The 17,424-nt window shown below is 55.7% G+C and overlaps 1 protein-coding gene and 1 long non-coding RNA gene across 6 annotated transcripts in view; one reads left to right on the top strand and one right to left on the bottom strand.

Annotated features, from left to right (window-relative positions):
* Positions 1 to 17,424, top strand: part of Kcnq1 (potassium voltage-gated channel subfamily Q member 1) — a 328,142-nt gene that overhangs the window by 86,194 nt on the left and 224,524 nt on the right. For 2 of the 4 annotated variants that reach the window (XM_074051015.1, XM_074051023.1), the window contains exons 7-10: positions 5,872 to 5,982; positions 7,086 to 7,181; positions 9,443 to 9,565; positions 10,502 to 10,661. In XM_074051015.1, coding sequence (XP_073907116.1) covers positions 5,872 to 5,982; positions 7,086 to 7,181; positions 9,443 to 9,565; positions 10,502 to 10,661 — 490 coding nt within the window. The remainder of the gene's footprint in view (positions 1 to 5,871; positions 5,983 to 7,085; positions 7,182 to 9,442; positions 9,566 to 10,501; positions 10,662 to 17,424) is intronic. The other 2 variants (XM_074051017.1, XM_020168788.2) reach the window with 1 other exon arrangement.
* Positions 1 to 17,424, bottom strand: part of LOC141415091 (uncharacterized) — a 113,014-nt gene that overhangs the window by 4,058 nt on the left and 91,532 nt on the right. For both annotated transcript variants that reach the window (XR_012440117.1, XR_012440125.1), the window contains exon 2: positions 528 to 2,057. This is a non-coding gene — a long non-coding RNA (uncharacterized lncRNA). The remainder of the gene's footprint in view (positions 1 to 527; positions 2,058 to 17,424) is intronic.

Raw genomic sequence — 17,424 nt, 5'->3', positions numbered from 1 at the left:
CAGTGCACCTCGGCCATTGCGCACCCTGGTCTAGCTATTGTTCCCATGAGGCCCTGTGCCCTTAGCTGTCTGGTCTCCCGCTGCCCAGCTCAGGGGCCAACAGCCCTCAGTCATTGCCTGGTCATCCTGTAGCTATCCAGTGAGAGCAGACAAGGCTTGAGTGACGGACTGTGTTCCTGGCACCTCAGGCAAGCAGAACTGGGAAAGTGGAGGACAGGGGCAGCCCAGGTACTCACATTCCACTGAGCCCTGAGCAGTGGTACCCCACCCCCCAGCTTCCCTCACCCCCACCCCATCAGGGAGAGACTCCGCCCCAGTGGAGGCCCAGGAGGATGGAGCATGGGCTGGACAGGAGATCTGCTTAATGTCTTGTCAACCTGCCTGCCTGCTTCCGAGGGGCACCCAGCAGGTGGGGGCATTTCCCGCAGGCCAGGCCACTTTGGACTCCCCCCTCCCCCAGGCCAAGCAGTGCTGGCTGGGGGCAGGAACCAGTCCTGCTTCTCCTAGGAGGAGACAGAGGCACATACCCAAAGATGGGCGACCACCGAAGGCTCTCCTGATTGGATGTGACCCTCTCTTGCTCCTTGGCCCGTAGGGCCTTGGGGCAGCAGCAGGGTCCTCAGCTCAGCGGGCATTTGTCCAGAAAGTGAGTGAATGAGTGCGTCAGGTGTCAGGTGATCTGTCCCATGGCACCCAGGACAGCACTGGATTTGTTTCCTGGCTGCCACACGGAGCCCCACAGAGTGGGTAGCTTTAATGACAGACATTTATTTTAGTTCTAGAGGCCAAAAGTCTGAGGTTGAGATCTGGGTAAGACTGCACTCCCTCCAAAGGCTCTGGAGAGGGTCCCTCCTCATTGCATCCGGTTTCTGGTGGCCCAGGCGTCCCTTGGCTCATCCTGCTGTGCTCCTTTGCCTCTCTTACGTTGAAGACGCTCACCACTGGATTTGGGACCCGGCCAAGGATCCGGGATGACCTCACCTTCCAACCCTTATCATGTCGTTGACAACTCCAGTTCCAAATAAGAGCACTCGTGGGGCTAGGTGGACAGAACTTTGTGGGGACGCAATTCAGCCGAGGACGGTGGGTGTCCCAGGCAGACTTTGTGAGGGTCCCTCCTCTCGCTGGACCTCCCTTTCCACAGCTATGAAGTAAAAAGGTGCAGACTCCATGGCCAAGTGCTCCCTCGTGTCCACTCCCTGTGTTGGGGATGTCCGCTCGGCTGTGAAGCCTCCTGGGTCCCCTGAGTGTGGCGCCCTGGAGTGGCTGCAAGGCATTGGGGGAGCATTTCAGAACTTTTTCTTTGCCCTTGGAACAAAATGCGTCTGTTTGTGCTGTGCTCCAGGGGAGGGAAAGCAGGTTTTGCAAACACCGGCTCCTCTGTGTTGCGCCTGGGGGTCTCGGAAAACAGGCGGCTGCTGGGCTGTTTACCCCGCAGTGTCTAAGTTTAGAACTCAGAGGGAAAAGGCCGGAACCCCGCCCCTGTATTTCAGCCCCTCTCAAAACAGAGTCTGAGCGGCCTTCGCTCCTCACCTGAAGGCTCCGGAAAGTTCCACCTCCTAGGCTCTGTGGCATCCTGGCAGAGCATGGCCAGAGGGGCCAGGGTGGGGTGGGGCAGGGTTCCCAGGTGTTCTGACTGTCCAGAGGCAGCATTTGGTGTCAGGGCCTCCTTGGACACTGCAGAAGCAGAGGCCTGTGGGCCAGGGTGGGGGGCACTCAGCCCCCACCCAGCCCAGGGCTCTTCCTCTTTTGTGCAGAGTAGGGACTGCTGTGCGGTGAGAACCCAGGGTCTGCAGGACCCTCACCAGAGAGCCCTCTTCAAGGAGGGAACTTTACAGCTGGACTTTGTGGGATGACTAGGAGTCCACAGGCATGTCCATCTTCCTGTATTTACTTACTGCCCATTGACCAGTGCTCGGGGATTTGTTACGTGGACACAGCCAGCCCAGTGAGGGTGCACAGGATAAACTTCCTCTTGGAGACAGGGGTTCAGCTCATACCAGTGAGGAGGAGTCCTCAGATATCCCGGGCAACAAACTTTCCAGCTACTCTTCAGCCTAGAGGAGACAGAGATGGTGTCAGGTAACAGCCAAATAGGAGGTAAGGTGACAGAATCAGGCACCTGAGGTGGAGCCAGACGATGGTGCTACGTTCATAGTCTACCTGTATCATGCACCAGCTGTGTGGCCCTGGGCAGGTGAACCAACCTCTCTGGGCCCATCTGTGAAATGAGTATATTAAATATGGGCCGACTTACACGGATTGTCAGAGAGTTACACACAGAAAGCCTGGGGCACCAGTTGGGGCTGCAGTTGAGGGTTCTCTGTGCCCTTAGAGGTCATGTTCAAGGAAAATGCTTCAAAAAGGAGGGATTAGATTATTACCAGTGCCGGCTTCTCACCAGAGAAGGTGGGAGCCCAACATTCTCCTGTCCGTGGACCCGGGAGTGAGGTGAGAGGCTGGCACGCTCCGTCACCAGTGTGTGGCATCCATGGGCTCAAGCGTGAGTCTCCCGTGTGCCCTGCTGCCTGGCAAGCAGCCGCAGCGGGTGTCCTGGCTCTGTCCCTCCATCCATCGGCCCCAGAGAAATTTCTACTGCCTTCCTCATGGTGGGCTGGCCATTAGTGACAAGTTCCAGGCACAGGACCGTAAAACAGCCCATTCCTGAGCCGTTTGTGTCTGTGACTTTACGAAAAACAAGCGAAACGACTTTGTGGAGATGGGCCATCTCCGGGGGACAAGGGGGTCTGTTGTGGCCTGTAGGGGGGGGTCCAGGGGCCTCAGGCCAAAGGGGTGCGCTCCAAGGGGCCTGCAGTCCGGGGCCGCCGCTGGCTGTCCTTCCTCTTGCCGCTGGTGGGTCCAGCTGAGACCCAGGAATGAGGGTCCCTCGTGGGCAGCTCCTCTGGGTGGGAGGCGGCCTCAGCTCTCTCCACCTGTGCAGGTAACCATGGCCTCCTCTGCCCTGTGCCCTGCTCCGCCCCCTCTTCTTTCCCCTTCACCACTATAGATTGCTTTTAGCAATGATTGAGACTTTTAGAGTCAAAATAATATACTAAAAAAACAAGGAAAAACATTTAAATATTCGAAGTAGTCTAGGTTACTCTAACGTTAAAATAACCCCTGCTAACACACCAGCGTGTGCTGGGTTTGTTGCCCCCTCAGTTATGCTCCTGGCCTGCCCGCCTGGAGGCTGACCCCACCCTCATGCCTCAGAGGGTGGCCGTTCTCAAACTTAATGCCCTCAGGACCCCTTTCTGCTCTTTATAGAGATCGTTGCTTATGGTTATTCTTTTGTGGGGGTGGGGGTGGGGCGCAGGGGAACTGGGGTTTGAGCTCAGGGATTTGCACTTGCAAAGCAGGGGCTCTACCACTTGAGCCACACCTCCAGTCCATTTTGCTCTGGTTATTTTGGAGATGGGGGGGGGGGCGGGTCTCAAGAACTTTCTTCCCTGGACTGGCCCTGGAGCCTTGATTTACCTGACCTCAGCCTCCCAAGGATAACAGGCATGAGCCACTGGCACCCAGCACTTACGTTGGTTTTATCTACTGATATATAATAAAACATATCTTAAAATGCTTCCGTATTTTAAAAATAATAGTAGACCCATTTACGTGTTTACATATGTAAAATAACTGTGAGAAATTATGACATTTCCACACAAAAACATATAACTGAAAGGAAAGTGCAACTGGGCTGCTTCTTGTGACTTGGATGAGCACATGGTGTCTCTGGGCCCTGTCTTGCCGAGCACCTCTGGACTGGGGCACTGCCAGGTGGGGCCACCCTCACTCCCTACCCCTGACAGGGTGGGTGCAGTGGCTCAGGGCCCTGCCCAGGTGTGGCCTGAACCTGCCCTCCCAGTGGCCACTCAAGGCGCCGGACCCTCTGGAAAGGGCAGCTGTGGCCCAGCCTCCCACGTGGGGAGGGTGCAGGCCCTCCAGGAGGCGCTCGGAGCAGCCTGGCCTCAGCTTGCAGGTATCTGGGTGTGTGTGGTGTGTGCCCTGAGTGTCAGAGATGGACGTGGCACCAGCTCCGTGACCCTTTGTGTGACCTGCGCTGGGTGGGTGACGTGTGTGTCCTCACGTTGCCTCTGCACGGGGCTCTGTGAGTGTTTCAGCGTGGGTATGCACATGGGAGGGGGTGTGTCCCCATCTCCGTGTGAGGCACATTTGTGAGTGTGCGCCCACATGCACAGAGCCGGGTGGTCCCTTTAACAGGCCCAGCAGGAACTGTCTTCCTGTGCACTCCGCTTCTGTGTGGGATGTGTGTGCTTAAGGACAGTGACAGGCGGGGAATGGCTCGGTGTGGGCAGGTGGGGGAGATGGATCGTGCGCAGTGCCTGCAAAGTACCTGGGCTATAGACAAACATGCCGTGTGGCGTGGCACTGGTGGGGGTGCCCAGGGCTCAGCAGAGGTCTGTTGTGTCACGTTGCTGGCCCTGAAGCTAAAATTCATCCGTTGCTTCAGAACACGTCAACGGGCCATCAGTATAACTCTGTTTACTGCCACGTGGTCGTTTCTGCTCCAGGGCATCCTGTGTAACTCCTGTTCCAGTGGCTCTGAGCAGTCTCCCATGCCACGGTGTCTGTCTCTCTGTCCACGTGTCCCTTTGAATGTGCGTCCCTGCCTGGCTCTAGCCACCGGGCCTCTCCCTGCCCTCTTCTTCCTCCTCCTCCTTCACCTCCTCCTCAGTGGCTGATGGAAAACATCCGGGCCACATAGAGGACAGGGTCTCCCTGAGGCTAGAGCGGGCAGTGATTGCCACAGCGGGTTGTGACACTGCCTCTCTGGGCCTTGCCTTCAGCTGGAGTCTGTTCGGTGGGCCTCACTAGGGTACCATCCACACTGGCCCTGTGTCGCAGGGTTCAGATAGGGACTCTCAAATGGTTCTCAGCCCAGAAGGCCTTCCTGGCCCAGTGCAGGAAGCTACCACTTGGCCTTCAGGGATAAGAGCTGAGCTGAGCATCCCAATGAGGTACTCAGAGCGGTTGCAAAGACCACAGGCAACAGGTTCCTGCCAGAGTGGCCTGCTCCCACTGCAGGGAGGGCCTGGGCACTGTGCTGTTGCCCTGCCACCCTGGGTATGGGTGCAAGTCTGTGACAAGCGAGGCTTGGGCACCCAGATCACCCCGGCAGACCCAGGGCCTGCTCCTGAGAGCCAGAGGCTGCCACACGGGCAGACACAGGGTGCGAGCCGGCAGCCCAGGCATAGCCAGGGTGGGCTCTGAGACCCTGCAGGACACCATGTTCAACCTTAGCAGAGGCCCCGGGAGCAAACCTCAGATGCCAGCAGGGGGCCAGCCTGGGTGGGGGATCCCTCGATCCCATTGTCTCGCCGAATGCCCTGGATGGACGGCTCCCCACTGAGAAGAAGGCTGAAGCCCTGTCTTGTTCTCTCAGCAAGGGGAAAATGAAACATCTGGAGCCCTGGGCTGGTGGCAGGAAGCGGCACGTCATCCCGTCCCAGCTCTTTGTGGACGGCCGGCCTCGGTGGGAGCTTCCGGCCTCCTGGGGGCTGGTGCACAACGATGTCGGTGGCCGCCAGCCGGGCTCCTCGGGGATGGGGCTGGTCGGTGATGGCGCAGGGAGGCCTGGCCTCCTGTGGGTGGGCTCTGAGTCCCGGTCCTGTGCACGTAGAGCCCTTTCTGTGTCCTTGTGAGCCATGTAGGCTGGGACAGTTAGTCTGGAGGACTCAACCAACCTGCCATGCTCTTCCTGGTGCTTTTGCTGAGCTGCACAGAGGGCAGCAAGAGAAGACAGTGGCTGTCAGGTCTAGAGTTGGCCTCAGCTCACACGGTGGTGGGTTTGGGCTAAGCCCCTCCTTAGATTCTAGACCCTCTAGCTGCTGACTTCTGCCCTTGCTCCTCAAGGTCACAGTCACCACCATCGGCTACGGGGACAAGGTGCCCCAGACATGGGTCGGGAAGACCATCGCCTCCTGCTTCTCTGTCTTCGCCATCTCCTTCTTTGCACTGCCAGCGGTAGGTGTCCATGGGGGACTCACCTCGGCCTTCCCTGCCGGCTGGGGCCCTCCCTGTGAACAGACCCACGTACAGACCCAAGACAGTACCTGCCTTTCTGAAGGCACTTACCCACCATGGGTTCAGGACACAGTCCCCCACCCTGCTCCCGACTCCTCAGAGCGGGTGGGAGGTGGTCTGGCCTGGCTGTGCACAGAGTGGTGGGATGTGAGGCAGCTGCCACCTCACTGCAAAGACAGAACCTGTTCATCTGGTGGGGGAGCAAGTAGCCCTGTACTGTAGCTGGGAGTGGCTGCACTGCCTGTCCCCTTCCAGAAATCACAGGCTGAGTGTGGAAGCCAAGTTCACTGTGGGAGAACAGAGCATATGTGTGTGCTGTGGACAAACGTGTGTGTGGGTGTAAGTGTTGTATACACTGGATGTACGTTTTTATGTTTATCGTGTATTATTTTCATCTTGTATGTGCACACTAAGTGTACGTGTGTCTGTGCTGTATTTGTTTGTCCTATGTTTACTTGTGTTCTGTCTGTGTATCTGTAACAGGCGCACAAGTGTTTGGGTGTGCACGTGCACATGTGTGAGTGTGGAGTGTATGCATCACGTATGCATGCGTGTGTGTATGTACAGTGCATATGTGTTGACGTGTGTTTGTATCTGTTGTCACACAGGCATGGGTTCAGCACTTGTGTGCATGTCACAGCTTGTCTCTTCTCAGGGTGGGCAGTCTCCTGCCCTCTGTACCCACTGGCCATCCTGACTGCAGCAGTCCTGGCCTCCTAGCTGTGAACAGCCTCTGACCCTGGCCCCCTCCCTGGGGTGTGGTCCTTGACTGGGGACAGGTAGATGACTAACCTCCCAGCTCCCCAAGTGCTTCCTGGGAATGGACTAGAGAGGCTGGAAGCCCTGCTGTGAGCAGGCCCCTTGCTAGGTTGGTCCTAGGGAGCGAGTTCTGTCCCTGAAACTGGCCTGGGGCAGGCATCTCCAACGCTGGAGGCCTGACCTCCTTGAGATCACTCCCTCTCTTCCCCCGGGACCCTTGTCCAGTGGTTGACACAAGCAGCATGGCCTGAGTGATGGCGAGCATCCCTTCTGTTCCTCCCCAGGGCATCCTGGGCTCTGGGTTTGCACTGAAGGTCCAGCAGAAGCAGAGACAGAAGCACTTCAACCGGCAGATCCCGGCTGCCGCCTCACTCATCCAGGTGTGCATGTCTCATCCTGTTAATGGCTTGGCCTGTCTGGGAGTTGGACCTGCCCCCAGCCTTGCACTGACGTGAACTGTGAGGCACAAGGTCCCTTTGCTGTGGACCCCTCCCCTGGCACAGTTGCCCTGTTTGGAGAGGTACCTGCTCTTCAGGTGACAGGGTGAGCCTGGGACCACAAGGCCCATCTCCCTTCATTGTAGTTCACATGAAGTGCCACATCTATGGGCTGGGGATGAAGCATTAGCACGGTGACTCCATGCTAATGGGGTTGGTCTGTGGGCCCCTTCACCTCCTGGCCAGCCTCTAGGTGCAGAACTGAGTCTGAGAGGGAGGAGCTCAGGTGGCCATCCTCTGCCCCTGCTCTGTGCAGGGGTAGGGCCTCTGAGTGGCCCAGCAACCTTGGGGTTGCTGTTCCCTGGTGAAAGTAGCTGAGGACTGATGGTCACATGGCACCGACTGCTCTGAAATTACAAGGCTAGAAAACAGGGAAGGCATAGCCCAAGAGCAATGGGGAAGGAAGATTCCAGAGGAGGTTAGGGAGACACCAGGCTCTGCTGCTGTTAGTCCAGCCATCTGAAAGCACCAGGAAGCTGGGCTGTCCTTTCAATACAAGCGAAGTCTTTAGCACAGGCAACATTTGTAAGTTCTGACTCTGTGTGTCCTTGTTGCTGGCAGGGGATGAAGAGTGAGTGGCCAGGTGAGGAACCCAGAGCATAGGCTTTAGGCAGCGTGGGCCAGAGTCCAGCCATGGACATGACCCTCTGCCCAGTGTGACGGCTGGTTGCAGCGCAGTGTGGGCCACTCTGGGCACCATAGGCCGAATTGACCACTGGAAGGTCTGTGGGCCTAGACAGGCCCAAGCTGGCTGTGGTCAACTCCTGCAGGCCTCAGGAGTGTTAAAGCACTCTATCCAGGCAGTACCCCAGTGTCAGGGGCCATGGCTCCCATGATCTTGCTCAGGCTCCCAGCACAGCCCTGGTGTCTACCTCGTTCCTCTGAAGCCCTTCCAGAGGTGGCCACCTGGGGCCCGGACAAGGAAATACCAGTGGCCATGGAGCAGTGTGCCTGCGGCTCTGTGCTCCCTCAGGCTTTATGGTTCCACAGTCTCTCCCTTCCTTTCGGGAAGACCATAAATCAGGCTCATAAATCCTCCTGGGCCCAGGGGCAGGCACCCACAGCAGGGGAGCCTGTTCAATTCCTCCCAAGCCTGAGGCTGCCCATCCTGAACAAGGGCCGCTCAAAAGCCACTCACGGTGAAGGATGTGCTGGGATTGAGGTGGCACTCCTCGATGGGTGTCAAGAAGTATGCAGGAGGAGACTGCAGGCTGGACAATGAGGGCATACAGACAGCTTGGCTTAACCGTGGGATACACTGACATCAGAAGGGTCTTCCCTGCTATTCCAGGTGCCCTGGCTGGCTGCCATGTTTGTGCAAGGCTCTTATCACAGTCTGACTGTCAACCAGAAGCGATGCCAGTGTGCAGGCACCTTCTCCCAACTTGTCCCTACTTTCTAAGGCTCATAGGGCTGGCAGTGACAAGGCTACCATGACATGTCCTCATCAGGGGCTCTTGGACTCTTACTCCATCCCTGCCCACCTTGGGGCTATACGGGCTCCCATGGGTCCCCTACCCATATGTCTCCTCATTCAGGTCAGGCCCCCCTGGTGGCCACTGTGGCGGTTCCCTCTAGAACAAAAGCTGAGAGTTTTGCCTGCAGTCATCAGACTTTCCACAACCTCAGGATGGAGACCCTGGGAGGACTCCTGCCTCCCGGCCCGAGTCTCACCTTCACTAGTCCCAAGCCCTGTTCTCCCCGTGCCTGGCAGCGCGCATATAGGCCCCAGCACCTCTCTTCTGCAGTTCTTCTTCCCTAGGTAGACCCCAGTTGTCAGGTCTACCCCCATCTTTTACTCTTGCTGTACCTGATTTGTGTGTACATCTGCGTGTGTGCAGGACCTGACTCAGGGCTGGGCTGCAGGATGGACTCAGGAGGTGGAAGTGGGAACAAGTGGATTGGGCCTCCCAGGTGAAGGTCTTTGTGGCATTTGAGCTGTGAGCGATAGATAGTTGGTGCCTGGTCCAGGAGGGATGATCCCGGCTGACAGGGTAGAGGGCCTGGGAGCTGGCAGTGGTTTCTCCTGCCACCCAGAGGAGAGGGATTAGGGCCTGGGGATGAGGGAAGGAGATGCAGCTTTCCCAAGAGGCCCTACCGGGCAGCTGGACAGATGACAGCCTCTCCCTTCTGCCTGTTTGCAGACTGCATGGAGGTGCTATGCTGCTGAGAACCCTGACTCCTCCACCTGGAAGATCTATGTCCGGAAGCCCACCCGGAGCCATGCTCTGCTCTCCCCCAGCCCCAAACCTAAGAAGTCTGTCATGGTAACCAAACCAGCCCCGCTGCCACCAGGGCGGGGCTGCCACCAGGGTGGGGCTGCTGGCCAGCAGGTTGGGGCGGGGGGGGGCTCCGTGTGCTCCATGTCAGGATGTCAGCATTATTCTGTGCATGGGTGTACAGCCCATGCCAGGTCCCTGCCATCCTCATGATCCCTAGCCTTGAAGCCATGCTGGACTGGCCACTGCAAGGCCAGGACTGCGAGGTACCTGGAGGGAGCACCTTGGGAACAGGGTGGGCCGAGTTCTGGCTGGCCACTGGGAGGAAGGCTCTTGAGAGGGCCTTGATATTGGGCTTTCCTGCTGGGCAGGGCAGGCAGTGGTGTGTGCTGGCTCAGGGAGGAGGTTCTCGGGGTCACAGACAAGGACCAGCATCTTATGATTTGATGAGGGTAGTAAGTGAAGGGCTGCACTTCTCACCCATGCCCACACCCTCAGAGAAGAGACCTGTCCTTCCCAGCTTCCAGCTGCCACTGAGCCTTTGAGCCTGCTACTCCTTCATCCAAACGCTCTCCCTGACTTCCACAGTCTCTCCCTCCCTTTCTCCAGGTGACCTCCTTAAAGAAGCCCTGGCTGTCCCCAGTCTGTTCCCCCTCCATGCTCTGCTGCCTCGGGCCCTTGTCACCACTGCCCAGGTGCAAGCTTGCATATTCATCTTGCATATTTATCTGCTTACCAGTTTTCTGTCCGCTGGCCCTACTGAGCCGTGAGCTCACCAGGCAGCACCTGGGCCTGAGCCCCTCATGAGGCCCCTCAGGCACACGGGACCCCTGCCCCATCTGTTAAGAACAGTGAGGCTTGGTCCTGGGGCCCTAGCCCACCCGGCAGTGCCAGGCTCAGGGTTGTGCAGGTGATGCTGCTAGAGCAGCAGAGGGCCTGGCAGGTGATGCATAGGAACTGCCAATTTATTATGTGGATTTTTAGGTAAAGAAAAAAAAATTCAAACTGGACAAGGATAATGGGGTGAGTCCGGGAGAGAAGACACTGACAGTCCCCCACATCACGTGCGATCCCCCGGAAGAGCGGAAGCCAGACCATTTCTCTGTGGATGGCTATGACAGTTCCGGTGAGAAACCTCACACAGGTGCGGTGGGCGGGGCAGGGCCTGGATGCTCTGTGCTGACCCATGTGTCCGTGATTCTCCTGGCACTTTTTCCCGAGGCCCCCACAGCACACACAGGGTCACTGTCTTCTGTGGGAGCCTGAGCGGGAGAATGAGTTTTCTCCTTGGCCTGGGGTGTCTGCTAATAGGGGATGAATAGATAGGGTGGAACTTCTAGAAATTTCCAGAAACTCTGCAGTGGCTTTCTGGAGGAGGGGACCCTCTACACATTCTGTTGAGAGGATACATAGGCTGAGAACGAACCAGGTGGTCACCTCCACCTGGCTTTGTTGAGGGAAGCTGGCATTTTCTGGTCCATTCACCTGACTTCTTCTGTTACCACCCAAGATGGAACATAGCTGAGGTGAACTCTCAGGGCTTTTCCCATTGACAGGAAAGCCTAGAGGTAAGGGTTGTGGGGACAGGGCTTGTGCAGGCCCTGGAGACATGGTGCCAGGCTAGGTAAAACACAAGTGCTTGGCACTGGGGTGGTTGTCTTGATGGGGCAGACACTTCTCACTCAGCCCCCGGGCCCTGAGTTTGCACCTTAAGGTGTGACCAGACCTACTTCTCTATTCTCACCTCTGCAACAGAGCTGAAGCAAAACCAGGTTCTTCAGGATCTTGTGACAGAACTGCAGACCTGTCCTGGATTCTGGTTAAAGAGCTGTGGTGGTTAAGTCATAGGTGAGGCTCTGTAATAGACATGGGGTGAGGGAAACTCAGACAGGCTGGGCGCTCGCTCCAGGCCTGACCACTGGAACGTGGCCTGGATGTGACTACTGCTTCCTTCTCACCAACCTCCGTGACAGAGGCCTGGAGGCAGGAGATCTCCCCTGGGTGGCACACTTATCAGGAGGCACACCTGCTGTTTCCAACACTGTCGAGCCCAATTTTGAGAATGGCACAGGGCCAGCCACAAGTGGGCAGGTAGGTGGCCTGTGCAGGTCTGGGCACAGGTGGAATGTGAGCGCCTGGAGGTTGTAGCATAACCCTCAAGAGAAAGGCAGGGGTGGCTGTGGAGCTCTGGCGACCAAATGGCTACATTTTCTAGCACTATCTTTAACCTAAATTAACCTAAAATGCTTTAGGCATCCCCCCAACACACATACTCTGGGGCCAGTGTGGGTATTTGAGATAGCTGTGCTGTCACCAAGACCAGGGTGTGGCCTGTGTCTTCCCAGGAGAAAACCCACCCCAGCCCGATTGCCCCACCATTTGCTCCCAAGGCCCTTTGCACGGCCCTTGCGGCCACTTCTGCTGAGGGGATGTGATGGGGACCTCGTGCCAATGCAGAGGCTGTGAGTCAGCCCTCAGTGTTCGCAGGTTCCACATCCGCTGATTCAACCAACTGCAGCCCAAAAATATGCGAAAAAAAGTTGTGCCTGTGTTGAACACATACAGGCTTTTTCTCTTATCTTCCCTCTGAAAACAATATATAGTACAGCATCCATTTGCATTTGCACTGTAGTGGGTATAATACGTCATCTGGAGATCGGTCATGAACACGGGAAGATGTGCAGACGTCTAGGCAGATACTGCGCCATTTTGCGTAAGGGACTTGACCATCTACAGGCATTTGTGTCCTTGTTCTTGGGGGCATGCCTGCCAGGCAGAGAGGTCAAGGGCACAGGTGTTAAGGAGCCTCCCTCCCCTTGACCTCTTGCTGAGTCCAGTTGGACCATAGGCATCTCAAGGCCCGGTGTTGGTTCCCAGTGGCCTGGCTTCTGCCTGTTAGAATCTGCCTGTTAGAAGGGCATGCCCCTCTCAGGAGACTAGCTCCCTCAGAAGACTGTCCCTGCTTTTCCTCAGTGGCCATCAGTGTCCCATGGGAAGGCTGCACCAGGCTGAGTCCCATTGGTAGCTGGATATCCTGGTTCCAGAGTTTGGGCCAATGGAAGCCAGACCCTGCCTCAGTTGTGCCATGTGGCCAAGGCCCTGGGCCTGGCAGAAAGGAGACAAAATGTACCTGTTCACCTCCCACTCCAGATGGGGTGGGGCCTGGGGTTCCAGAGCCAGAAGTGTCTGTGTGACAGTGGTCTCCTGCCTGGATACTGCCCCTCTACTCTTCCATCATTTCCGTGTTTGTGTCTTCCCACTTCTTCACAGTTCCTGGAACCCACCAGAGTGTCCTGGGACTAACGAGAATGTCCCTGGGCCCTCCAGGTCATTCCAGTTTGGGAAGGACAGTGTAGTTGTCTCAAGTGTGGCAGAGGGTGACAGACTGCAATGTCCTGATCCTTTGTGCTCACAGGTGACGAGGCCCTGACCCACCAGGCTCCAGCTTCTTGTTGGCCGTTGCCCTGTGTCATGTGGTCACTGCCCCAACACTGCATCTTGGCAGAAGGGCAGAAAATGTTCCAGAAGGGTGCTGAGGCTGCTTCTTGCTCCTTGAGGCTGTCCTGGGCGTCTGATTTGACAGGACCAAGCCTGGGCACCCACTCCACTGTGCACTGGGCTCCTGCATCCTGTAGCCTAATCAGACCGCGTTGGGATTTGGCTGGGTCCTGGCCGAATCTCCACGAGCCCCTAGGACACCCTCCATGCCTGCCCCCTGGAGCGGGCACAAAGGGCAATTGTGCCAACATAGCCCAGTGCCCCGCAGCTCGGGTTTTAGGGGTAGGGCCATTGTCTCGATGCAAACGGAAGCTTTCTGAGAATGCTAACAGGCAGGTTGGGCGTGAGCAGAGGCGGCCTGGGATGCAGCCCGAGTGCCTGCCCGGGAGAAGCGTCTCTCCGTGTCAGCTGAATACGGGGCAGCCTGAGTCCATGCTGTCCATTCAGCCTGAGAGGTGTTATGAAGTCGTCGGCGATGTCCGTGGCATGTTAATCAGGAACAAGTGCAGAGAAAGGCGGGCGGGCGGGTGCCTTCTGTGGGATGCTCCCACACCGAGCCTTGTCTTTCCTGCTGGTGTGAGAAGTCAATCTAGCTCAGGGCCACCAGATTTGGAGCTGGAGCCATTGGCCTGCCACCCCTCCCTCCATCCCCCCTGTCCCCCCCGTCATGTGGGTTAGCTGATGATACACCTGAGTCATCCTCACCTAGGAGGCTCTCAGGAAGTACTGGTGTGGGGAGATGGGGTGCTAACCCCAGCACGGATGCCATCACTGGAAGAGCCCCAGAATCCCTGCTCGCGTTAGGTGGGGCATGAACAGCCATGCTTGCTTCCAGTGCCAAGCCAACCCAGGACTTGGACCTCATCTGGCCTCTGATCTTGGGCGTGAGAACTGGGTGGGTTAGGCAGGCGTACCTTGATACAGGCATTGGGCACCCACCTGCACATGGCCCTTCCACGGCATGACTGGGCGCTGCTCACGTAGCAGCGAGAGGGACTGGGCTACAGGACTGGCCTCACTTACAGATGGACAAGCAGAGACCTGGGCCACGTGGGGACTTCCCAAGGATACACTTCTGGGCACACCCATGTGCAGGTGTGGTGGCCACAGACTGTGGTGGAGCCAGGTGGGGGGGGGAAGGTGTCTCGCGCGGGGTGGCGTCAGGGTCCAGGGGTGTGTGCTTCCTGCAGGGAGGCCCATTAGGAAGGAGGAAGCAGCCCCCTTCCACAGCAGGGGTCCCCACGAGTGCTATGGGTGAGAAAGGGAACGCCAGTGATCCAGGATGAGCACAGGGGGACCCAGCCAGGCTTGCTTTCTTTGCAGTAAAGCAGTGTCTGTCATTCACAGAGGACTTGTCAGGACTTGCAAGTCACATGCCACTCGGCTTGCTAGGGCATCTCGGCACGGCCAGATGGAAGTGGAGTTGGAGGCCCAGGGGTCTGCAAGGAGGAGGTGGCTATTGTCTGTGATCAGGCCTAGGGAGCCTGACACCAATGGCCTGACTGCTGCTGTCCACAGAGATCCTGAGGACTCACTGTGGGCCTAGTGAACCATCCTGTACACAAGCAGCCCCCGCCTAGGAGCAGAGTGGTCACGTCTTAAGCACAGGTCCCCAGCGTGGGCTGGGGTTCCCCTTGTGCTTCTGTGCTCTTCTGACGAGAGTCATAAAACAGCCTCGACTCCCTTGTGCACTCAGGACCCCGGGCTGTGCCAATCCCCATCTCAAGCTGAGCCGCCTCCTCCAGGATCACATGGGACGTTGGCGTGCCTTGTCACTCCTCCTGCCTTGTCACTCCTCTCGAGCTAGGGTTGCCCCGTGTCTTGATTTTGCTTTTTAAAACAGTTCTCTGAACTAGTCACTCATAATGTTGAGATGTGCTCACAGGCTTGCCCGTTTCCTCTCAGCTGAACTGAACTTCCTTCTTCCTGAAACTGGGGCTTCCTTCACTGACAGTTGAGCTCTCACTGACGGGGAGCTCTCAGCTTCTGCTTCTCTGGTTTTTAAAATTTTGCCCTTGCTTCCAGAATGATGGTGGAGCTGGGGGTGGGGAGTTACAGGTTGATGTGTGTTTTCTGCAAACCGCTGTCTCTTCATAGGTGAGCTTTCCCTACCCCCGGCACCTGAAAACTCTCCTTGGACATCAGTGCCGAGCGGTTTAACTTCAGCGGTTCGGGTGGTGGAGTATTTGTGTCTGTCCTGCCTACTCGGGGTGTGATGCTGACGCCTGGATCAGAGGGCTCACAGAAAGCCAGCACCATGATGTCATAGACTGTCACCTTCTGATGGCTCCCATCTCCCCCAGGAAACTCTTACTGGACCGTCTCGCCCTGTCCTGGGCTGCCCCGTGTCTTCCTCAGGCCGCCCTGTGCTGCGTGTGGACCGCTTTCCACCCTGTGAAGTTACTTCAGCGTGTCTCAGGCTGGCGTCCTCACCTACTGAGACCGCTACCAAGCGCTTCCTCATGTCTGTCCATCCTCGGGGAAGGGGTCAATCTGCTTGATTTCAGCACCTCGTACCTTTCTCGTATTTACGTTGCAGTTTGGGATTTTAATTCATGGGAACATGCTCATTTTGTAGACGCTATCATTTTAGCCTCTATAGTTCTTGGAGAGACTTATCCTGTGCACTCTTGCTCATAGTGACTTGGTCCCTTGTAGATTTATTATTTTTATTTTTTATTTTTACCAATTTATTATTATGTATATTTTATTAATTAAGTCCGTGAGCTCATGACTGGCAGAAGTTTTTGTCTGTGGGGTTTCTGTGTGTCCTACCTGACAGTATATTCCTCCTGACATTGTAATTTGGCTGGTACAGTGTGACCGCTCAACCAATGCAAGGTCTTTGGGGGTCTCAGTTTTATGGGATTTCTAGAGAACCTATTGGAAGTGGAAACCCGGATGTCTGGGAGAGCAGCTCTGTGTCACGTGTATACACCGGGAAAGCAGGCTGAGACAAATGAATTTCCCTTTTTGCCCCTCCCTCTGCCAATGCATGGTTTGTTCTATTTGCCTGGTTTTGCTTTGCTTTGTTCATTTGATTTTAGTCATTCTACCCTTTTACTCTGAGGCCTAGCATTGCCGTGGGCATCTCAGTTACTGATTCTTGCCTCTTCCTCCTTCCAACCCCCACCTCCTTCCCTGGGGGCATCGGCTCACTGCCTTCCCATCTCCCATCTGTTCTGCATGACCAGTGAGCACACGGACCAACATGTCTGCCTTGGGTGGAAGTCCAGGAAGTCCTCCTGGGGCTCTGCATTCACCGCCCCCCACAGGCTACCATCCAGAAGCCTCACCCCATCTTTCAGCATTGTCTCCCTAGCACTCCCTGTCTTTGCCCAGGGCCGGGATTGCTACCTGCGCACTTTTGCCACCACTGCCCACCTCGGTGGTAAAAAGATGTCCCTCTCAAGTTCTGAGACATATTTTTTTTCTGGTTAGAAAAGTGGTAGGTGTTGATCAGAGAGCATGTACAAATTACAGATGAGATGGAGAAGAAATGAGAGTAACATGCTGTCTTGCCACTTGGGGCAGTGACCATTAAGTTTTGGACAAATGTCCCCTCCCTGGCCTCATGCCAGCTGTGATGAATACCACCCTGGGTAGGGTCACATGGATTAGGTTTTCTCTACATGTTCTGACATAAACATCAACACCTATCATTTGAAATTCTTTTAGAACATTTTTCATATTTCTAGGCAAATATTTATACTAATAACTTCACGTTTTGACCTGTGCAGAATCTGTGGACTAATTTGGAGATGTGCTAGAAGTGTTGCCCGCAGGCTTGCTTTATTCTGGTGGACTTGGACTCACTGTTCTGAATGGTGCTGCTGGTGTCCAGGCTCTTCGTCCGTCCAGGAGGAAGGAGGGTCCCAAAATAGAGAACGTTTAAGAAAACAGCCATAAGGAAACACCGTACATCGGACCGGGGGTGTATATTAAGGGATTCAAATTATTGGTGACTCATAAATTGGTGTTTCTAAATAGATCTTCAAACCTTGTAAGTAAAAAAAAAGAGCAATGTATAAAAGAAAAAAAAACACCCACTATTAGACTTGGAAATCTTAATATGGCCGTCTCAGCAGTTGACAGAACAACGAGACATAAAGCAATAAAGATATAGATCTGACTGTCGCCCCCTTAACGTGAAGGAAGCCCTCCTCCCAACAAAACCAGGATAAATATGGTCGTCAGAACATGCAGAATTCTGAGTGGTAAAACAAACCTTCGTCAACTTAAAACGATTCCATGCCCATTGACCACAAGAGAATTAAACTAAAAACCAGTAATTAAAAAAAAAAAGGTCTTGCAGATTCTGAAATATTTGGAAAGTGCTTCTAAAATATCACAGAGTTGGAGAAGAAATGGAAGGAGGCCGAAGTATTTTGAATTAAGTGCAAATGAAA

The sequence above is a fragment of the Castor canadensis genome, chromosome 1 (genome assembly GCF_047511655.1).
Source record: "Castor canadensis chromosome 1, mCasCan1.hap1v2, whole genome shotgun sequence".
In the NCBI taxonomy this organism is placed as follows: domain Eukaryota; kingdom Metazoa; phylum Chordata; class Mammalia; order Rodentia; family Castoridae; genus Castor; species Castor canadensis.
This window is presented reverse-complemented; position numbering and strand designations above follow the sequence as displayed.